This window comes from Trichomycterus rosablanca, chromosome 6 (genome assembly GCF_030014385.1).
Source record: "Trichomycterus rosablanca isolate fTriRos1 chromosome 6, fTriRos1.hap1, whole genome shotgun sequence".
Lineage (NCBI taxonomy): Eukaryota > Metazoa > Chordata > Actinopteri > Siluriformes > Trichomycteridae > Trichomycterus > Trichomycterus rosablanca.
Genome location: NC_085993.1, coordinates 41954507 through 41979129, shown reverse-complemented (window position 1 = coordinate 41979129; position 24623 = coordinate 41954507). Strand labels below are relative to the sequence as shown.

The window sequence follows — 24623 nt, the reverse complement described above, 5'->3', positions numbered from 1 at the left end:
GCGCCCCGTGGGCAGCGTCCTGTGACCACTGATGAAGGTCTAGAAGATAACCAACTCAAACATCATCAATAAAAGAGTGATCGTCTCTGACTTTACATCTACAAGGTGGACCAACTGGGTAGGAGTGTCTAATAGAGTGGACAGTGAGTGAACACGGTATTTAAAAAACTCCAGCAGTGCTGCTGTGTCTGATCCACTCATACCAGCACAACACACACTAACACACCACCACCATGTCAGTGTCACTGCAGTGCTGAGAATGATCCACCACCTAAATAATACCTGCTCTGTGGTGATCCTGTGGGGGGTCCTGACCATTGAAGAACAGGGTGAAATCTGTATAAAAAGCATGCAGAGAAAGAGATGGACTACAGTCAGTAATTGTAGAACTACAAAGTGCTTCTATATGGTAAGTGGAGCTGATAAAATGGACAGTGAGTGTAGAAAGAAGGAGGTGGTTTTTAATTTTAGGAGCAAGTAGGAGGGTATTTTTATCCTGTAATAAAGAATCATAATTAAGAAGGAGTATGTGCACCATATGGATGCTATCAGATGGATGCCGCAACCCTCCCCTTTCACATAAACACACCCTGATTGATTAAGGCTCAATATTTTGCGCTCATGTCTTTTGTCCATGTTTGACTTACAATTTTTATAACTGATGTACCTGCCATTTGGGCGCCCACTATTTGGAACCTATAGAATGTTGTTAGCTACCTCATGTTGCTTCAGGGTCTTAGATATGAAAGTGTAAGGAGACGTTAGCTCTGTTCATAATTTGAATTTAATTACAGTACTTCAAACTCAAGCTCATTTAAGATTGTGATTCCTTAATTTTGCTCCACTTCCTGTGCAGCATTAATCTTTCTCTCTTAAAAAATGCTTGTGCTGTAATTTTCAGTCAAACGGCTGGAAGCTGTTGTCACACGGAGCCACCTCGACGTTTCCGTTAATGAGAATCTGTTGCCCGGGGCTTTACACCGTAGCCACGCAGCTAGCTTTTAAACCCAGCTGCAGAGGAACGACTTGACGTGTTTGTGAATGCTAACATTTTACGCTGGTTTTCATTTTGGTGAAAGTGTAGGAAGCTTTCTGAGAGCTCCTCAACCCCGGTGCATAGAGCTTCATTTTTCTGTTATTATATTTATTCATGATTTGTGACTGCGTGCAGATGGATGGGTGACTGTAATGATGTGTGCTGGGGTTTTGATAGGCTTGTAAATGTTGGTGTTTGTACAGAGGACAGCAGATGTATGTTCCAGGAAGTACATTGAGAGCCAGGTGTTGGCTTTCATAAAATCCGTGCAGCAGCAGCAGTAGCAGCAGCGATCATTAAACTGCACCATAAAGCAGAATTTAGATGTATCCGTTTTGGACAGCTCTCTAAAGACATTTGTGGGATTAATTAAATTCTATTCCGGCCTGAACTGTTTGGTTTGAATGTAAATCGCACAGTAGTAAGTTGTAATTAGGTGTCCCTTGGCTTACACTTAGCTTGTCTTTTTCAGTAAAAGAGTATAAAAGAGGTGCTAGACTGTTCCTATAAAGAGCATGCTTATTAGTGTTGGTGTACACTATCTATTTATTTTTTTCCGTTCGTCTTCTCCCCTTTTTTAAGAGGTTGCCACAGTGGATCATTCTGGTATGCATATCTAATTTGGACCGAATGCATATTTAATTTGGACCTACTTTGCACCGAATGCTCTTCCTGACGCAGCACTCCTTGTTTTTACTCGGCTTGGGACAGGCAATGACAGTGTACTCGCAAGTGCACCTCCCAATGGCTAGGTTATTTAGCCTTCCTGACCCTCCCCAGACACCCGACCAGTTGATAGCCTTGCTGAGATTTAAACCCTGGATGTCAGAGGTAGTGGGCTAAAGTCAAGTCAAGTCAAGTCAACTTTATTTATATAGCGCTTTTTACAATATACATTGTCTCAAAGCAACTTTACAAAATCCCGGACCAACAGATACAAAAACCCCTGTTGAGCAAGCCGAGGGCGACTGTGGTAAGGAAAAACTCCCTGAAAATTACAGGAAGAAACCTTGAGAGGAACCAGACTCAGCAGGGCCCATCCTTCTTGTAAATAATTTTTTTGCTGCTCCACCCACACGTTCATCTGTATGTGTAGTACAAATCCTGTTCTATGGATTCTTTGGAACTGCTGTACAGTTCTTATTTTTTCACCTGATTTAAGTGAGTTTAAGTAACCTGAATAAAGCATCAATCCATCTATCCATCCATCCATCTATCCATCTATCCATCCATCCATTCATCCACTCATGAATCCATCCATCCATCCACTCATGAATCCATCCATCCATTCATCCACTCATGAATCCATCCATCCATTCATCCACTCATGAATCCATCCATCCATTCATCCACTCATGAATCCATCCATCCATTCACAAATCAATCACTCCATCCATTAATTCATCCATCCATTCATCCACTCATGAATCCATCCATCCATTCATCCACTCATGAATCCATCCATCCATTCATCCACTCATGAATCCATCCATCCATTCATCCACTCATGAATCCATCCATCCATTCACAAATCAATCACTCCATCCATTAATTCATCCATCCATTCATCCACTCATGAATCCATCCATCCATCCATTCCGCTGCTCCACCCACATGATATGTGTAGTTCAAATCCTGTTCTATGGATTCTCTAAATCTTCTGCTGTAATTTCTTCTGTGTAAGTAAGTTAAAGTAACCTGAGTAAAGCATCCATCCATTAATCCATCCACCCACCTATGAATTCATCCATCCATGAATCCAACCATCCTTAAATCCATCCATCCACCCATGAATCCATCCATCAACCCATGAATTTACAGAAGAGTAGGGGCAGGGAGTTTGTGGACGTGGTAATGCATTGGATTTTGGAATAGTGTGATCACTAAACTCATGGTCAGGTGTCCAAATACTTATGGCCATATAGTGTTCATTTATTTAACCAAACCTACCAATTTTTCTGTCTACCTACCTAGGTGTGCTTACACATTTACTCATTTTTTCCTCTGTCCTTTCCCTCATTCATCCATTTATCCATTCATCCATCCCTCAATATGACCTTTCAGCTATTGCCGAGTTGCTGAGCAAATACCCTCCCGGAATAATCCAGGAACTTAATAGTTCGTTTTGTGTAGCTCTCTAAACCACCTCTAATAAACGATGGGCAGCTTTAAAATCTATAATTTAGCTCATTAGCTAATAAATAAGTGCTTAATGAGCTAAATACGAGATGAATCAGTTCAGATTACTGGACATTAGTAACGGACATCAGTTCTAAAGCAGAAATACCCTAACCTGATCTCTAATTGACTTGTTCTATTTGATCTGATCCAGTGATTAGGATTCATAAAATAGCCTGCCTATGTTACGCTAATGTTATGGTTTTTTTTTTTAGCCCTGGCTAGCCCTCGAGTTGTGTAGCTGCTCAGAAGCTTTGCTTTACTTTAAGGCGATCATGTCTGACTCAACAGCTTCATCTTCCCTCATGAGAAACAATGTGTAGTTTATTTTCACACTGGATAATAGGTGTCATGACGGAACGTTGTTCTTTTGTGCTAACCCTGGTACGAAGGGAATACTCAGTGCTAAATTATGCATTTAGCACTGCTGCCAGTATCTGCCTGAAAATTTGCATCGTCGGTGCAGCTCGGTGTTAAAGGGCGCAACCCAAATTACATGAAGTGCAGATTTTAGATTTGGGTTTGGAACCCACATACAGTGTGTTTTATTGTGGTTTATCGTTAGCATTTAAAAGTAGGATTGACAGTTGTGCCACCAAACCATTCTGCTTTACAAATACGTATATACAATTGTATACAGAAATTTAAGACGTATAAAGGTAAAGCAGCATCCAGACACTTTACAGTACCAGTGTAAAATGCATAATTCTAAAAAGCAGGTATTCATGCATTGCTAATGTTGTTAGCAGCCATTAGCTTAGCATAATTCTGTCAGGAAAAGGCTTGATGCTAGTGCTTAAACTATGCACCATGTTCAAAATGTAAGAGTGTATGGATTTAATTCATCTAACCTATTGTCTGGGTTATGGCGCTGGGTAGGCGTGGCACTAAAACAAGCTAGCCCACTATTGCTGAGATCTGGGGTTTCAATCTCAGCATTACTATCAGCCGGTTGGACATCTGCACAGACATTTCTGGCTGTGTCATAGATGTGGGTGGCCGAACTGCTTAGCTACTGAGTCAGTGCATTCTCAGTGCTGGTCCTAAGCCTGGACCAAATAAGGAGGGTTGTGTTAGGAACCATCTGGCATAAAAACGGTTCCAAATTAAATATGTAGATGCTGTTGTGACCCCTAACGGGGAGCAGCCAATCTAGTCAACCTTCCAATCAGTTATATCCGATCACCCCATTGCATTACGCTTCCTCTCTGCTGATGTTGACCTCCACTCTGACTAAGGAGAGCCGTGACGCCCCCTCCAACACGTATGCAGTAACAGACTGCATCTTTTCACCTGCACGAGGCGAGTTTATATGTGGATCAGACTCACGCATGGAGAGTCACGCACCCATCCTATTATCCCTCGTCTCAGCCAGAGGTCGTAATTGCATCAGTTATGAGGAATCCCCTCTGGCATCCACCCTACAAAGTGCCAATCATTGTTTGTGTAGGTGCCCAGCCTGCCGGTAGCAGAGCTCAGATTCGAACTCACAAATTCGAGATGTCAGCTCTGGTGTGCTAGCGTGTTTTTATCACCTAAGCGATATCACCTTGTGATATTTTTCTAAACACAAACTCATCCAGCCGCTTTATTTGCTTTATTCCATTTTATTGTTCCTAATGCCTCCTCTCTGCCCCCTGTAGGTGATGAAGACGTATCACATGTACCATACTGAAAGCATCAGCGCCGAGAGCAAGCTGAAGGATGCTGAAAAACAGGAGGAGAAACAGTACAGCAAATCCGGAGACCTGAACGTCAATCTGCTCCGGCATGAGGAGCGCTCACAGCGTCCCAGCTCGGTCCGGAAGATCGAAAAAATGAAGGAGAAGGTCAGAACACAGCACGAACCAGTTCCATAGTGTCACGTTTTAGACTGCTTTAGAAGCAGGGTTGTCTTTTATTGTTGTATCACAAAGTGATGAGTTCAGACTGCCTTGAGTTTTTATATCTGACTATTAAAACACACCGACACGCTACACACCGCTACAGTCTTAGTAGAAACTATTATCTACATACCAAATACAAAGAGGAAATAAGGTGTGTACTGCTACACTATATTGCCAAAAGTATTCGCTCGTCTGCCTTCACACGCATATGAACTTGAGTGACATCCCATTCTTAATCCATAGGGTTTAATATGATGTCGACTCACCCTTTGCAGCGATAACAGCTTCAACTCTTCTGAGAAGGCTTTCCACAAGGTTTAGGAGTGTGTTTATGGGAATTTTGACCATTCTTTCAGAAGCGCATTTGTGAGGTCAGACACTGATGTTGGATGAGAAGGTCTGGCTCGCAGTCTCCGCTCTAATTCTTCCCAAAGGTGTTCTATCGAGTTGAGGTCAGGACTCTGTGCAGGCCAGTCAAGTTCTTCCACACCAAACTCGCCCATCCACGTCTTTATGGACCTCGCTTTGTGCACTGGTGCGCAGTCATGTTGAAACAGGAAGGGGCCATCCCCAAACTGTCCCCAAACTTTTGGTATGCTGAAGCATTAAGATTTCCTTTCACTGGAACTAAGGGGCCGAGCCCGACTCCTGAAAAAACAACCCCACACCATAATCCCCCCCTCCACCAAACTTCACAATTGGCACAATGCAGCCAGACAAGTCCAGAGTCCAGTGGCGGAGTGCTTTACACCACTGCATCTGACGCTTTGCATTGCGCTTGGTGCTGTAAGGCTTGAATGCAGCTGCTCGGCCATGGAAACCCATTCCATGTAGCTCTCTACACACTGTTCTTGAGCTGATCTGAAGGCCACATAAAGTTTGGAGGTCTGTAGCGATCGACTCTGCAGAAAGTTGGCGACCTCTGTGCACTATGCGCCTCAGCATCCGCTGACCCCGCTCTGTCATTTTACGTGGCCACCACCTCGTGGCTGAGTTGCTGTCGTTCCCAATCACTTCCACTTTGTTATAATACCACTGACAGTTGACTGTGGAATATTTAGTAGCGAGGAAATTTCACGACTGGACTTGTTGCACAGGTGGCATCCTATCACGGTACCACGCTGGAATTCACTGAGCTCCTAAGAGCGACCCGTTATTTCACAAATGTTTGTAGAAGCAGTCTGCATGCCTAGGTGCTTGGTTTTACACACCAAGTGATTGGAACACCTGAATTGGATGGGTGAGTGAATACCTTTGGCAATATAGTGTATATACTCAATTCCTATTTGTATTTGACATAACTCTTTGCTCCTAATATGCATTAAATTAAAGTAAGCTTAACTTTTTCAAGTCACTGACTCCGCCCACTTTACATCGCCAAAGTTCTGCTGTATGTGAAAATGAGTGACAGCTGGACCCTGGACCTGTGTGGCACTTATTCCACCAACTGCCCCTCAGTGCTGCTTGTTATAATTGGGTGGTAGTATTTGAATGATATTAAAGCAGCTGTTAGCTTTAAGTGCTACACTTCATTTATAAAAAAAAAACTCAGCATCACTTATGTGCAGCTTGTGCGTGTGTATGTGTGTGTGTGTGTGTGTGTGTTGCCTTCAGCTCTTGCCAAACGAGCTACTCAACAATCTAAGTGAAAACATCAACTTACATTGTTTGTACTGTGTATTAATGGCTGCCATCTGTTTATTGTAAGAAATTAGGCTAACATTTCCTTACAGCTGTAATTATTTCAGTCATGAGGACTGGTTCTGTCCCAAAAACCACATTTAAACTTTCTCTAAACACAAAAAAGGTTTGAGGTTCAAAACCTTTGGAGGGCTGATTGTGATTGTACTATGGTTTGTGGTTTGGGGTCAAATGAATCACACTGTAGAACTTGCATTTCTCTGTTTAAAAAAACACACCAGGGGAGGTTAAATTATCCACAGTTTTGAGATCCATCCAGCATGCAAATCTGTATTATAGAATGAAATCCAAAATTACTGGAGCTTTTTATCAGTGATTTCTGGATTTGTCCTCCTTTATTTCTCAGTCCGTAATTACAATTCCCGATTGTGTATTCCCGATCTGATCACAGAGAGCCGGAACACCACACGCCCTTTCTGAGGCTGCTCTTTAAAACCCCCTAATGTTGAGTTCATACACAGAGCTGTATCACTCCATCACCCCCCAATTCAAATTGTGCAGCCTCACGGACTAATCTCAGAAATTGCATCAGGAAGATACCCCGTTCGACCTTCCCTCCCTCAAACACGGCCAATTGTGTATGTGTGGACGTCCGGCCAGGTCGAGATTCTGCTTAGATTTAAACTCGCCACAGTGGTGTGCTTATGTGTTAGTCTGCTGTGCCACCAAGCGTGCTGCAGTTCTATATAGGTTAAAGTACTAAACTAGTAAGCAGAAGGTTGCTGGTTCAAACCCCACCACTGCTAGGTTGCCACTGTTGGGCCCTTAAGCAAAATTCTGCTTAGACTGTAAACTGTGAGTGGCTTTGGATAAAAGCATCTGCTTAATGCTGAAAATGTACAAATGAACTTGCATCCTTTACCTCACCTACGTCTAAGGGACATTAATGCCACTCTTGATTCAATGTGACAAAATGAATGGAACCAATCAATTCAATAATTCTAATAGACTATGGTTGATTGCTTCTCTCTGCCCATATAAACAATGCTAGCCTCTCTATACCTATAAAAACATGAAGTTTAAGTAATAGATCAAAGCTTACTTCACTTGACATTAGGCTAACTAAGAGGCTGCTGTGCTCCAAAATAAGCACCTTAAAGCTTCACCGAAGTTTGTTGCTTCTGAGAAGGAGAGAAAAAGCAAGAGCAGAGGTTTTTTTCCTGTCTAAACATCTGGACAGTTCAGATTTTTTCCTGACCTGGCAATAGACCAGGGTTCAATATGCTAGCTATATTTACACAGACACCAAGAAGTCACCATCTGTAGTCAATCAAACACATTATACACCATTAATCTTAGTTCATTTATGTAGTTTTCCCACTCAAAAGAATTAAATAATAATATAAACATATTATTTAATTTCCTCAGTTTCCTTTGGGATTCGTTAATTTCCTTCGGGATTAATAAAGTATCTATCTGTCTGTCTGTCTATCCATCCATCCAGCCACCCATCCCTCTTTCTATCTATCTATCTATCTATCTATCTATCTATCTATCTATCTATCTATCTGTCTGTCTGTCTGTCTGTCTATCCAGCCATCCATCTATCTATCTATCTATCTATCTATCTATCTATCTATCTATCTATCTATCTATCTATCTATCTATCTATCTATCTATCTATCTATCTATTCATCCATCTATCCATCTTTCCGTCCGTCCGTCCATCCATCCATCCATCCATCCATCTATCTATCTATCTATCTATCTATCTATCTATCTATCTATCTATCTATCTATCTATCTATCTATCTATCTATCTATCTATCTATCTATCTACCCATCCCTCTTTCTATTTATCTGCCTGTCTGTCTGACTGACTGTCTGTCTATTTACCCATCCATCTGTCTATCTGTCTCTTTCTATCTGTTTGTCCATCCATCCGTTCGTCTATCTATCTGTCTGTCTGTCTATCCATCTTTCTGTCTGTCTGTCTGTCTGTCTGTCTGTCTATCTATCCATCTTTCTATCTGTCTGTCTGTCTGTCTGTCTGTCTATCTACCTATCCATCCATCCACCCATCCCTCTTTCTATCTATTTGCCTGTCTGCCTGCCTGCCTCTCTGTCTATCTATCTATCTATCTATCTATCTATCTATCTATCTATCTATCTATCTATCTATCTATCTATCTATCTATCTATCTATCTATCTATCTATCTATCTATCTATCTATCTATCCATCCATCCATCCATCCATTCATCCATATCAATCTGTCTGTCTTTATGTCTGTCCGTCCGTCCGTCCATCTATTCATCCATCAAGACTGCTGTGACATATATGTCCACTAAAGGAATGATTTTTTTCCGGTTCCACCCATTAGCTGTCGTGACAGTGTATTTCATCCGCGTATTTAATTTGGCCTGATGCACCTCCTAATGCAACCCTCCTATTTATCTAGACCTGATATTGGCACTAAGTGTGCACTGATGGGTCCTTCTTATTACAAGGTTGTATGTAATGCCAGGCATCTTCTGTATTTGTGAGCCCATTTGGGATTTGAATCCCTGGAGTTCAGCAGCGTGACTCCTACCCTTACGCCACATGAAATCACTAGTGTATAAAAACTTTTTACTTTAACTGTATGAAGAATCATAAATGTTTGACATCTTTGGTTTCTAGCGCTTTGCTTGCCGGTTGTGGGCGAACTTAGCACACACTTGTGACGTCCTGACTGAAACAATGTTTTCTTTTTTCAACAGAGACAAGCCAAGTACTCCGAAAACAAGCTGAAATGCACAAAAGCTCGCAACGACTATTTATTGAACCTGGCAGCCACCAACGCTGTAGTGGCAAAATACTACATCCATGACGTGTCGGATATGATTGATGTAAGTATGGCACACGGGACGCGTGTTTGCATGCCTTGGCTGGGATTTATATCTGTTGTTTTGACACGGTTGAACTGTTAGCGACTATGCTCCATCTGTCTCCCATTGCATGGTGGGTAGTGGGTCTCGCTCATGCTGAGCTGACTTATTTCCTCAGATATTCAACACAGCCTTCATTATCTCTGGATGCATATTGAATCCTGTCTGGCTCTGTCAGTCTGGCATCCAGCATTCTGGCATTTTGTCATTCTGGCTCCATGCTAACGCACATTCAGGGTTTGATGAACTCAAGGCACGGGTGCAATCAAAATATACACAGAACTCTGTTTGCTCTTGTCGAGTACTCTAATACCTTAATACTTTCCCATGGAAGAACGTACATATTTCAAGTGAAAAAGATTTACCTTGAAGGTACTATCCGGCTACAAGCAACATTTTGTGTGAACGCTAGTTAGCTTCAGTGCTAGTCGTAAACAACACTTGGCTGCACTGTACAACAGATTCAGATTTACTGGATTTCTAATATGGAAGAGATGGAATATAAATTCTAAGGGCTCATTTACATGAGCTGTGCTGTGCTGTTGTTTCCTGTAGAGTGTGGCGGTGCCACCTAACTTACCGCTGCGCTTTTCTAAGTGGTGCGCACTGTGCACTGTTGCCGTGTTGGGTTTGCGATTTTTGCCTCAAAGTTATCCTGATTGAAGTTTGCCTCTGACCTTTTTAAAGCACCTCCAATGAGACAAACTGTTTGATATGACACGGTAAAAGCGACTTAGTCTGTACGAACAACGCTTAACGTATACAAAGCTTAATGTGACTTATTGTATTAAAACGAGTAATGAATTTCATTAGTAAAAAGAACTTATGAGCAGTAATAATTAAGAGAGGTTTAGTGTTCCTGTATCATTCTATTAATACATTAAACCACGTTAAGCTTTTTTTAAAAAATGATTAGCATTTTAGACTATTGGAGAAGCTGATTCTCTCAATTTGTCAGAACCTCGAGCTATAACACAAGTTTAAAAGTGAAACAGGACGAAAATCCAGCTAAAGACAGGTACATGTGGAGCTTTTTTTTTTTAAATTTTTTTTTTTTATGCATTTTCTCCCATTTTTCTCCCTTTTAGCGCGTCCAATTGCCCCATTGCGTCACGCTTCCTCTCCGCCTATGCCGATCCCTGCTCTGACCGAGGAGATCGAAGCTAACCCACGCCCCCTCCGACACGTGGGCAGCAAGCCGTATGCATCTTATCACCCACACATTGACGAGTGTTGTGCCACCTAGCGTTGTGTACGGAGAGACACACCCTAAGAGCACTCTTTCCTCATCTCTGTGTAGGCGCCTCTAATCAGCCAGCAGAGGTCGTAATTGCACCAGTCTGACAGAGAGAGACCCATATGCGGCTTAGTCCCGCCCATCTGAACAACAGGCCAATCGTTGTTCATGTGGCCGCTCAGCCTCAGCCGGCAAGGCAGAGCTGAGATTCGATACGATGTATTCAAGATCCCAGCTCTGGTTGCATCGTGTGTTTTCACCGCTGCGCCACCTGAGCGGCCTGTACATGTGGAGCTTTTACATGTGGACGGTTATTCCACACAAATGCAGATTCGTCTCATGTTTGCACTTTGATGACGTTTTACCGCACCACTGAGGTCAAGGGCTTTTAAAACAGCATCAATTCTTCTAGGAAGGTTGTTCCAGACATCTTGGAGAACTAACCACAGATCTACTGTAGATGTCGGCTTACTCAAATCCTTCTGTCTCTTCATGTTATCCCAGACAGACTCGATGATGCTGAGATTAAGGCTCTGTGGGGGCCATATTATCACTTCCAGGACTCGTTGTTCTTCTTTATGCTGAAGATAGTTATTTATGACATTGGCTATATGTTTGGGGTCATTGTCCTTCTGCTGAATAAATTTGGAGCCAATCAGACACCTCCCTGATGGTATTGTGTGTCTGTATTTTTCAGCATTGCGGTCATAATAAATGCAGCCCCAAACTTGTAAGGAACCTCCATCATGCTTCACTGTTGCCTGCAGACACTCATCCTTGGTGCCTCTGAAGCTTAGAGGGTTTATAAGGGTCTTGCTCCAGGGCACAACAGTGGCTGCATGGCAGGGCTGGGATTCAAACCTGCAACCGTTCCAAAGCTCTGCCCACTAGACTACCACTGTCCAAATAATGACAGTCCCCCTAGTTGTAATACCACCATACCAACACTGCAGAGTATTTTCCTTTTGGTATTAAGGAGGTTTTGGCCAGTGACAGATTGCTGCTATGTATCTGAATTTTCCTACTAGTATTAGATCTTGCGTTTTCAACAGTGCAGTGCTTCACCCAAAGGCATAGCCATTGATTGAACAATAGGTGGAGACCAAATCTTCCGGGATTGGGAAGCGGGCATTTAAAAACATGCCTGCCATAATAGTGTGAACATAGTCTAACAAGAACTTAGGAGGCCATGTTAATGATAGTGGAATCATTCAAATCCCAAGACCATGCCATTACATACAATGTCCCTAATGTCCCTTAGTGGTTGAAGGGTCAGCCAACAAACTCTTGAGACCCAAGAATTCTGCAGTTATCATGCCTCACAGCCCATCTCTTAGCACAGAAAATATTAGAATCCCTTGTGACTGGCCATAAGTTCTCATGCTTTCAGGTCACTTAGCTATAAAGTCTGGACCATGATGCCCTCATAGGGTGTGGAATCTGTTTCAAAAACCACAATTTTAACTGAAACCTGTGTTGAGAACAAAGGAATATGGCATTTTTTCCAGTAGCTCACTAGGACAGCAGTCCACTGTCGCGCCTGTGAAAGTTATGTCAAGGGTACTGTTATGTGGTACTCCCTTGCCCTCATTCTCAGTCCTGCTTGGCTTTTTAAAGTAGCAGGCCCTGCTGTGTAGAAACAAAGCCTGTAGTAAAGCAGCCCCCACACCCGAGCTCTTCAATAGGTGTATGTTTTCATGCCACGGCCAATCAGTGAATCAAATAAGACAGGTTTATAAACCCTGATGGTTTGGTTCCTTTAGTTCTCTATTAATCCTGCTTTATTAAACATTACACTGAAATGTTATGGTTCTATAGTTGGCTGTTATCACTGAGCTCTGTGGTTGGCTGTTTACCTGCTCCTGCTTTATTTTCTCTGGGATTTTTGGCCTTCTCCGGTTTCTCTGATCAGCACCGGCACTGGGTGTCACATACACAGTCCTGTGCCTTCCATGCTGTAACTGAGCTGACGTTGGGTCTCAGGAAACCTAGAGATCTTGGTAATATAAGTAAAAAATATAAGTAAAAACTCGACTTCAGTCGAGTATAGCTGAAATTTAACTACGCAATTAACTTTAAAGTAAAAGTAACTGAAGTGTGTAATGTAGTTCATTATTTGTTCCACTTTAATAGGTTTTGTATGAGAGTTATTTGTTACTAGGTTAGATGAGCACTCTAAAGTACATTATCATTAGTTCATGCTAATAAGCCCCTGTGCTAACTTCAGCGCAACACCTCATTGAGCCTTACTGATGGATGTATTGCTTAAAATAAAGTAATCTGACTCCTTTTCATTTGATAAAGATGTAATAAAGAAGTGGTAGTCTCTGTGCAGTATTTTAAACCCACATCATAGTCTTCCAAATTTGGTTAGTTTCTGCTTTTAAACAGTTTTTGCTTTTTAAATTGGGCTAGGTATCCCACTCTGCTTGTTCTTTTTTTTTAACAAGGTCTTTTTATTGTCACTCTGCTTGTTCTTGAACATTTTATTCATTATAGATTATTTAGCAACAGGTTCTGAGCTGTTCTCCCATCCTCTTCTAATTATATACACCGATCAGCCATAACATTAAAACCACCTCCTTGTTTCTACACTCACTGTCCATTTTATCAGCTCCACTTACCATATAGAAGCACTTTGTAGTTCTACAATTACTGACTGTAGTCCATCTGTCTCTCTGCATGCTTTGTCAGGACTCTCCCAGGACCACTACAGAGCAGGTATTATTTAGCTGGTGGATCATTCTCAGCACTGCAGTGACACTGACATGGTGGTGGTGTGTTAGTGTGTGTTGTGCTTGTATGAGTGGATCAGACACAGCAGCGCTGCTGGAGTCACTGTCACTGCTGGACTGAGCATAGTAGCTGGACTGCCCTGTAGGCAGCGTCCTGTGGCCACTGATGGACTAGAAGATGACCAACTCAAACAGAAGAATAGATGAGCGATCGTCTCTGACTTTACATCTACAAGGTGGACCAACTAGGTAGGAGTGTCTAATAGAGTGGACAGTGAGTGGACACGGTATTTAGGAACTCCAGCAGTGCTGCTGTGTCTGATCCACTCATACCAGCACAACACACACTAACACACCACCACCATGTCAGTGTCACTGCAGTGCTGAGAATGATTCACCACCTAAATAATACCTGCTCTGTGGTGGTCCTGTGGGGGTCCTGACCATTGAAGAACAGGGTGAAAGCAGGTTAAAACAGTATGTAGAGAAACAGATGGACTACAGTCAGTAATTGTAGAACTGCAAAGTGCTTCTATATGGTAAGTGGAGCTGAGCTCGAATTTGTAAATAAAAACACTTGTACAAGTTTATACAAATAAAAAATCAATAATAATTTATTTACGTTTGAAAATAACTTAGTTCTATTTTTATTCACATTTTTATTTTTCTGTGAGAAAAGTTGTGCCGCACTGAATGCTGGGATTGCCTTCACTGTTAAGGCAGCACCGGATGCTCCCTCATTATTCTGTCAAAATAGCGTTTAGATTTAAGGTGACTTATTAGGCAGCATTTTAAGGCATCTAGGAATTCGAACAGCCTCCTTCTCGGGAGAGCGGAGGATGATGTAAAATGCTGTCTATGTAGAGAGATCACTAGTTTCTTGAACACACCCTACGTATATGCCAAATGTGGCTACCAATCCTAATTTTTGAGCTTGAATGTTTTAGCCATACCTAACAATGTTTTGTCAGCTAGTGATTTGTGTCAAACTTTGTGATACCTGCAGAGTACCGGAGTCTGTCAAACACATACTAACACATACAAGCCAAATGGGAAACAGTCCTTAATTGTTTGACAAAAATTGGTCTAAAACAGTTCATCTAAAGAGCAACGTATTGGAACAGTGTTTGACAAGGACTAAATGAGAATTTCCTACCCTTCATGCCGTGAATATCCACTGTGTAAAGCAACACAGCATAAAGCAACTAAATAAATGTCCACCTTAGTGACAGCAGTTTGGAAATGGAACTGTGCACCAAGCAAGGTCCATAAAGATCCGGTTTAACATGTTTGGTGTGAACTGAAAACCACTGAAAACCTCGAAGATACATTGGGACGCTGATTGTGAGCCAGGCCTTCTTGTCCGACGCCAGTGCCTGACGCCAAAATCTGCAGCAACAAAGACATCCTACAGTCAAAAGACATGCAGTCAGGTGAAGCGGAGCTACTAAAATTGCCCTGAGTGTGAATTTGTGTGTGTGTGGCATCCCTGTGATGGACTGGCAACCTGTCTGGAGTGTTTCCTACCTTTCACCCAGTATTGCTAAAACAGACAATGAATGAATGAATGACCAGATATTTAAGCTGATTTCTCATGTAGTCCGTTTTGATGATAAAGAACTGTAATAAATATGTTTGCATCCCGTTACTATAGAGAAGATAAATGAGCTTGTTTACCCTCCACCGCATGTTAAAAATCCTCCTTTGTTTTCTACACTTTTTCAGTGCTGTGACCTCGGCTACCACGCCAGCCTGGCTCGGACGCTCAGGACCTATCTCTCGGCGGAGTATAACCTGGAGACGTCACGTCACGAAGGACTGGACCTGATCGAGAGTGCCGTGGACAACCTGGACTCCCGCAGTGACAAACACAAGCTCATGGACATGTACAACCAGGTTTTCTGTCCTCCCATGCGCTTCGAGTATCTGCCCCACATGGGGGATGAGGTGAGACTGTGGGTCCAGACTGACTGATGTGTAGGATATGGTTTCTTAATAAATACAGTGGTATCTTGAAACTCAATGTCAATTCGTTCTGGGAGTGGCGTTGATTTTTAAAGGTGTTGAGTTTCAAGTTATTTTTTCCCATAGGGATGTATAGGAAACCTGTTAATGCGTTCCATGGTCCTATGGAACTGCATATCATTGAAGGTTAATGTAAAATAATGGGGTTGTTATTGACACTTATACACTAAAAATAACACAAATATAATATAAAAAACACAAAGCAATATATGATTATTATTTTTGGATTTCTCCAATGTGTGTCATCAAGCTGGCAATGACAAACTCTCTCTTTATTGGTTGTAGAGGTGTAAGTGACAGCTTAGTGAACGAATTACCAGTTTCAGCTTTTTTACCGCGAAAGCCAAGAGAATAAATGATGCAAGACAGTTTTCGTTAGTTAGGTGGACAAACACAGTTGGATATAGATTCATATATTCTGGAAATATTCCGAATACATACACGATGGCCGCCATGAAGAAAAACAAGTGGATTTTATCCCTAATGAAACAACACATGGATATAAATTTGGTATTAATTTGAAGAACAGAAGCTCAGGTAAGCAGCTGTAGTGATTTTATGCTGCTGTGTGGTTGATCTGAGTTGCACACACGTCAAGTTTTTTTTTTTATATACAGTGTATCACAAAAGTGAGTACACCCCTCACATTTCTGCAGATATTTAAGTATATCTTTTCATGGGACAACACTGACAAAATGACACTTTGACACAATGAAAAGTAGTCTGTGTGCAGCTTATATAACAGTGTAAATTTATTCTTCCCTCAAAATAACTCAATATACAGCCATTAATGTCTAAACCACCGGCAACAAAAGTGAGTACACGCCTTAGTGAAAGTTCCTGAAGTGTCAATATTTTGTGTGGCCACCATTATTTCCCAGAACTGCCTTAACTCTCCTGGGCATGGAGTTTACCAGAGCTTCACAGGTTGCCACTGGAATGCTTTTCCACTCCTCCATGACGACATCACGGAGCTGGCGGATATTCGAGACTTTGCGCTCCTCCACCTTCTGCTTGAGGATGCCCCAAAGATGTTCTATTGGGTTTAGGTCTGGAGACATGCTTGGCCAGTCCATCACCTTTACCCTCAGCCTCTTCAATAAAGCAGTGGTCGTCTTAGAGGTGTGTTTGGGGTCATTATCATGCTGGAACACTGCCCTGCGACCCAGTTTCTGGAGGGAGGGGATCATGCTCTGCTTCAGTATTTCACAGTACATATTGGAGTTCATGTGTCCCTCAATGAAATGTAACTCCCCAACACCTGCTGCACTCATGCAGCCCCAGACCATGGCATTCCCACCACCATGCTTGACTGTAGGCATGACACACTTATCTTTGTACTCCTCACCTGATTGCCGCCACACATGCTAGAGACCATCTGAACCAAACAAATTAATCTTGGTCTCATCAGACCATAGGACATGGTTCCAGTAATCCATGTCCTTTGTTGACATGTCTTCAGCAAACTGTTTGCGGGCTTTCTTGTGTAGAGACTTCAGAAGAGGCTTCCTTCTGGGGTGACAGCCATGCAGACCAATTTGATGTAGTGTGCGGCGTATGGTCTGAGCACTGACAGGCTGACCCCCCACCTTTTCAATCTCTGCAGCAATGCTGACAGCACTCCTGCGCCTATCTTTCAAAGACAGCAGTTGGATGTGACGCTGAGCACGTGCACTCAGCTTCTTTGGACGACCAACGCGAGGTCTGTTCTGAGTGGACCCTGCTCTTTTAAAACACTGGATGATCTTGGCCACTGTGCTGCAGCCTAGTTTCAGGGTGTTGGCCATCTTCTTGTAGCCTTGGCCATCTTCATGTAGCGCAACAATTCGTCTTTTAGGATCCTCAGAGAGTTCTTTGCCATGAGGTGCCATGTTGGAACTTTCAGTGACCAGTATGAGAGAGTGTGAGAGCTGTACTACTAAATTGAACACACCTGCTCCCTATGCACACCTGAGACCTAGTAACACTAACAAATCACATGACATTTTGGAGGGAAAATGACAAGCAGTGCTCAATTTGGACATTTAGGGGTGTAGTCTCTTAGGGGTGTACTCACTTTTGTTGCCGGTGGTTTAGACATTAATGGCTGTATATTGAGTTATTTTGAGGGAAGAATAAATTTACACTGTTATATAAGCTGCACACAGACTACTTTTCATTGTGTCAAAGTGTCATTTTGTCAGTGTTGTCCCATGAAAAGATATACTTAAATATCTGCAGAAATGTGAGGGGTGTACTCACTTTTGTGATACACTGTATATATTGTCTTATATTCTCTCCACCAATGCCGATCCCTGGTCTGGTTGATGAAAATGAAGCTAACCCACACCCCCTCCGACACGTGGGCAGCATGCCGTATGCATCTTATCACCTACACTTTGACGAGTGCAGTGCAGCTCAGCGTTGTGTATGGAGAGACACATCCTGAGAGCACTCTTTTCTCATCTCTGTGCAGGCGCCATCTCCATCAATCAGCCAGCAGAGGTCGTAATTGCACCAGTCATGAGAAAGAGACCCCATCCGGCTTAGTCCCGCTCATATCTGAACAACAGGCCAATCGTTGTTTATGTGGCCGCATCTTGCATGCAATTAAAGCGTACATTTAGTATAAATTAAGGGCAATATTAATAACGTATTATACTTAAGAACATATGATTCTGTGTGCAGTGGTATTATTCGTCTGTTATGTAAGAAATAAAGTGCACCTGTGATTGCTGTTACAAGATTACAAGGAGTTCCCTGTAAAAAAAAAATTGATTGGAGTATTGATTATGCTTATATTATTTGTAACCCATTCATACCAGCAGCGATTTATCACCTCTTGTTGCCTGAAAAGCGGATCGCTCATCAACCTTGTGTTCACACTGGAAGTGCCATCATTGCCTGTGGACGTTTGGTTACAATTTTTAAAATGCTGCCAAGCGAAAGAATAAAATAAACTAAAGCAAATACCATTGAGGTACAGCAGATTTATTGGCTGGTATCACAAATCAGATACAAATAAGATTCTTTCCCCTCCTGTTTTTACCACTGATCAGACATGTTCCCACTAAAAAATAAACATTTCTGGAGGGAAATCGCTCGTCTATAAATTCATCCCTGCGTAGTCCATCACTGTTTGTTCTTTATGATCACTGGCGTCTATTTGTGGAAGTTTGACGCGCGACAATGTGTTTCTCTTCCATCTCTTGTAGGTACCGTTTCACAGTGGCGGAGATAATGTGCGTACCGTTTTGTTTAATGCTTAGTTCATATTGGTAATCGCCACATGGCTTCGCTCCTTGTGCTTGGCTTAACTTATTTGCATCGCCGACTCCGCCCATTTTGTGTTGCTAACGTTTGCTTTGCCTCCTGATACCAGAAATCGGCAGCTCTGATTGAAGATGAATGCCAGCCGGTCGCTTTGTCGTGTCGCTTCACTTCTGGTCTGAACTTAGGGCAAATGGGCAGGTTGTTGCCTTGCCACTGAGGCGCCAGTTTTGAGCACCTTGTCGATAATTGTTAACCGATGATTAATGACGGTTGGAAATCGGTTGAAAGAAATGAGCAAAATTTGCATCCCTATATTTGCTCATCATACAAAGTATTAAAGTATTTTCTGTTAAATTAAAAAGTAAACGCAGTTTAACATGTGCAGACTTTTTAAGAGCATTTAAGTACGCCGTTTTTGACTCACATGTTAGCATGCATTGAATGATGAAAGCCAGCTTGATGCTTACAGAGGCAGATCTTCATTAAACCAATACAGATCAAAGAATCAACAGTTTTGCTGTATAATAAAGTAAAGACTATCAAATATCAGACGAACATGTACTGGGTGTTTGTGTATTCCAGGGCAGATACTATAATACAGTGTATACAGTCCTATACATGATGTTCCCCAAGGCTCAGTTCTTGGTCCACTTTCACTGAGTCATTTTTAGTATTTAGTACACTAAATAACAAATGAATGAAATTAGTTGTTGGTCTGAAACAATAAGTACGATTCTACAATGAGTGTATGAATATATACTAGCGAGTTACCCTGCAGCCGGTACTTCTTTCCAGTTCGTCTCACAGCCATTCTGTCAGAGAAAAATAGATACCTTTTGACCAATCCAGATCAAAGAATCAACAGTTTTGCTTTATAATAAAGTAAAGGCTATCAAATATCAGATGAACATGTACTGGGTGTTTGTGTATTCCAGGGCAGATACTATAATACAGTGTATACAGTCCTATACATGGTGTTCCCCAAGGCTCAGTTCTTGGTCCACTTTCACTGAGTCATTTTTAGTATTTAGTACACTAAATAAGAAATGAATGAAATTAGTTGTTGGTCTGAAACAATAAGTACGATTCTAGAATGAGTGTATGAATACAGTGTATCACAAAAGTGAGTACACCCCTCACATTTCTGCAGATATTTAAGTATATCTTTTCATGGGACAACACTGACAAAATGACACTTTAACACAATGAAAAGTAGTCTGTGTGCAGCTTATATAACAGTGTAAATTTATTCTTCCCTCAAAATAACTCAATATACAGCCATTAATGTCTAAACCACCGGCAACAAAAGTTAGTACACCCCTTAGTGAAAGTTCCTGAAGTGTCCATATTTTGTGTGGCCACCATTATTTCCCAAAACTGCCTTAACTGTCCTGGGCATGGAGTTTACCAGAGCTTCACAGGTTGCCACTGGAATGCTTTTCCACTCCTCCATGACGACATCACGGAGCTGGCGGATATTCGAGACTTTGCGCTCCTCCACCTTCCGCTTGAGGATGCCCCAAAGATGTTCTATTGGGTTTAGGTCTGGAAACATGCTTGGCCAGTCCATCACCTTTACCCTCAGCCACTTCAATAAAGCAGTGGTCGTCTTAGAGGTGTGTTTGGGGTCATTATCATGCTGGAACACTGCCCTGCGACCCAGTTTCCGGAGGGAGGGGATCATGCTCTGCTTCAGTATTTCACAGTACATATTGGAGTTCATGTGTCCCTCAATGAAATGTAACTCCCCAACACCTGCTGCACTCATGCAGCCCCAGACCATGGCATTCCCACCACCATGCTTGACTGTAGGCATGACACACTTATCTTTGTACTCCTCACCTGATTGCCGCCACACATGCTTGAGACCATCTGAACCAAACAAATTAATCTTGGTCTCATCAGACCATAGGACATGGTTCCAGTAATCCATGTCCTTTGTTGACATGTCTTCAGCAAACTGTTTGCGGGCTTTCTTGTGTAGAGACTTCAGAAGAGGCTTCCTTCTGGGGTGACAGCCATGCAGACCAATTTGATGTAGTGTGCGGCGTATGGTCCGAGCACTGACAGGCTGACCCCCCACCTTTTCAATCTCTGCAGCAATGCTGACAGCACTCCTGCGCCTATCTTTCAAAGACAGCAGTATGATGTGACGCTGAGCACGTGCACTCAGCTTCTTTGGACGACCAACGCGAGGTCTGTTCTGAGTGGACCCTGCTCTTTTAAAACACTGGATGATCTTGGCCACTGTGCTGCAGCTCAGTTTCAGGGTGTTGGCAATCTTCTTGTAGCCTTGGCCATCTTCATGTAGCGCAACAATTCGTCTTTTAAGATCTTCAGAGAGTTCTTTGCCATGAGGTGCCATGTTGGAACTTTCAGTGACCAGTATGAGAGAGTGTGAGAGCTGTACTACTAAATTGAACACACCTGCTCCCTATGCACACCTGAGACCTAGTAACACTAACAAATCACATGACATTTTGGAGGGAAAATGACAAGCAGTGCTCAATTTGGACATTTAGGGGTGTAGTCTCTTAGGGGTGTACTCACTTTTGTTGCCGGTGGTTTAGACATTAATGGCTGTATATTGAGTTATTTTGAGGGAAGAATAAATTTACACTGTTATATAAGCTGCACACAGACTACTTTTCATTGTGTCAAAGTGTCATTTTGTCAGTGTTGTCCCATGAAAAGATATACTTAAATATCTGCAGAAATGTGAGGGGTGTACTCACTTTTGTGATACACTGTATATACTAGCGAGTTACCCTGCAGCCGGTACTTCTTTCCAGTTCGTCTCACAGCCATGCTGTCAGAGAAAAATAGACACCTTTTGACCAATCCAGATCAAAGAATCAACAGTTTTGCTGTATAATAAAGACTATCAAATATCAGATTAGCATGTACTGGGTGTTTCTGTATTCCAGGGCAGATACTATAATACAGTGTATACAGTCCTATACATGGTGTTCCCCAAGGCTCAGTTCTTGGTCCACTGTCACAGAGTCATTTTTAGTATTTAGTACACTAAATAACAAATGAATGAAATTAGTTGTTGGTCTGAAACAATAAGTACGATTCTAAAATGAGCGTATGAATGTATACTAGCGAGTTACCCGGCAGCCGGTACTTCTTTCAGGTTTCAAAAACAGACACTTTCTGAACAAGCAACACTTTCTTGCTGTATAATAAAGTGAAAGTGAAATATCAGATGAACATGTACTGGGTGTTTCTGTATTCCAGGTGTGCCAGGTGAGCGCGCAACAGCCGGTGCAGACAGAGCTCCTGATGCGCTACCATCAGCTCCAGTCACGCCTGGCCACACTGAAGATAGAAAACGAGGAGGTGAGTTCTTTTTCTAAGCTGTACTTAATCGTCGTAATCACATGTCCCCAATATTCAAATATGCTCAAATGCCACAATATTATGATGTAAAATTATAAGTAAACATATTTGGTGGGTAGCACTGTCGCCTCACAGCAAGAAGGTCCTGTTAATTTTCTGAAATGAGGTAGGTATGTGGCTACTCTGCCTAATTCTGCATTTTTTATTTGCCTTACATCTGGATATTCTGGGCGGCGTGGTGGCTAAGTGGGTAGCACTGTCGTCTCACAACAAGAAGGTCCGGGGTTCGATCCCCAGGTGGGGCGGTCCAGGTCCTTTTTGTGTGGAGGTTGCATGTTCTCCCCGTGTCCGCATGGGTTTCCTCCGGGTGCTCCGGTTTCCTCCCACAGTCCAAAGGCGTGCAAGTGAAGTGAATTAGAGACACTAAATTTTCTAAGACTGTGTTCGATATAAACTTGTGAACTGATGAACCTTGTGTAATGAGTAACTACCGTTCCTGTCATGAATGTAACCAAAGTGTTAAACATGATGTTAAAATCCTAATAAACAAACAAACATCTGGATATTCCAAACCATCAGTCCCATCCTTACTCAAAGATCTACTTAATATAACGATTTACCTCCTGTTGATGGGCATCCTGACTGAGAGGTTTGGTTTTCACTGGAGTGTCACAACCAGATATAGAAGTACCATTCAGAGGGTTTGGAGCTTTCCCGAGGAAGCTTTCTCCATCTCAGTTAGATGTGTCTGCATGGCAACTAAAGTGGTTTTATTTTTAAGATTTAATTTCTCTTGCCTAGGGAACAGAGGGTGTATTTTTAGCCATGCCTGCTGTTAATGGTGTTTTCGGCTGCAGTAAAAGAGTTCCTCCTATGTGCTGAATGTGTAAGGGCACTTAGTGAATAGAAAGCAAAAAGTGAAACAGTGCGATTCTCCGCTCGGTGTACGCAGCTGCTAATCGACTCCATAATAGCCCCTGCCTGTGTGTATTGATGGCTCCATCCAGCCCTTATCACTCCGCCTCCCATAACCAGACCGTAATGGACGATTCGTGTCAGGCAGGGAATATGGCACATTAATCTGAGAGCCGTACAATAGAGTCCTGGGGCGGTTTTACATCTCATCTGTGTTGCTGGCATTTCAGCTGTGCACATGACTGATGTTTGACCTCGGGGTCGTTGGGGTTCGGTTATCAAGAGCTACGCTTATGATCCACGGGTGTGGGAAATATTCCAGACACGTCTTTGAGTGGTGGTTTTTTGTTTAGAAAGCACTGGCAGAGGTGTTGGCATTGGGAAATTGCTTGTGCAGCAAACAGCTGTGGCACTGTTTTATTACCAAGTCCACAATGTATGCATGACTACAGTTCCCAGACTCCCTTGTGCTGCTCTGTTTATCCTTTTAAGACATTAGAACTCTATTTTTAATGAGGTGGCAGATACACACTATTGACAATCAAAACTGATGGAACTCAATACCCCAAAAAACAATGGGAACCAATTATTTACCCAAGATGCCACATAGGAACCACAAACTCACTCATTAGTGGCATTTATTCAGCCAAATGTCTGTAGTTTCACAGATGTTGCACTGTTTTATTAGCAAGGCCACAATGTATCCATAACTAAAGTTCCCAGACTCCCCTGTGCTGGTCTGTTTATCATTTTAAGATATTAGAGCCCCATTCTTAATGAGGTGGCAGAGCAGAAACTAAAGCACAGTGCATACAGTCCAGTCTGGCCATTCTTATGGTGTTCCCCAAGTCTCAGTTCTTGGTCCACTGTCATTGTCAGCTACACATACCAAACTGATGAACTTTGTGGGTATATAATTATTGACTGTAGCCCATTTGTTCTGTACACTTTGCTATCTTATGTACTATGTTTCATTTATTGAAAATGACCCAGAGCTAATGCAAAATTAAAAAGATGCAAGTTTAGCAAATTTTTCTCTGGTTTCACACAGTGTATTCATAACTACAGTTCCCAGACTCCCTTGTGCTTTTCAGTTTGTTCATCTAAGATATTAAAACCCCATTTTTAATGAGGTGGTAGATACACACTATTAACAATAAAAGACGATGGGAACCAATTATTTACACAAGATGCCACATAGGACACCACCAAATATCTGTAGTTTCATAGATGTTGCACTGTTTTATTACCAAGGCCACAATGTATTCATGACTACAGTTCCTAGACTCCCCTGTGCTGCTCTGTTTATCCTTTTAAGATGTTAGAGCCCCATTCTTAATGAGGTGGCAGAGCAGATACTAAAACACAGTGTATACAGTCCAGTCTGGCATTTCTTATGGTGTCCCCCAAGTCTCAGTTCTTGGTCCACTGTCATTTTAAGGTA

At 42.2% G+C, this 24623-nt stretch overlaps 1 protein-coding gene across 4 annotated transcripts in view; it reads left to right on the top strand.

The window, feature by feature from the left end:
- Nucleotides 1–24623, top strand: part of srgap3 (SLIT-ROBO Rho GTPase activating protein 3) — a 160454-nt gene that overhangs the window by 75806 nt on the left and 60025 nt on the right. For 2 of the 4 annotated variants that reach the window (XM_062997862.1, XM_062997860.1), the window contains exons 5-9: nt 4858–5043; nt 9503–9631; nt 15368–15589; nt 18862–18888; nt 22163–22264. In XM_062997862.1, coding sequence (XP_062853932.1) covers nt 4858–5043; nt 9503–9631; nt 15368–15589; nt 18862–18888; nt 22163–22264 — 666 coding nt within the window. The remainder of the gene's footprint in view (nt 1–4857; nt 5044–9502; nt 9632–15367; nt 15590–18861; nt 18889–22162; nt 22265–24623) is intronic. The other 2 variants (XM_062997863.1, XM_062997861.1) reach the window with 1 other exon arrangement.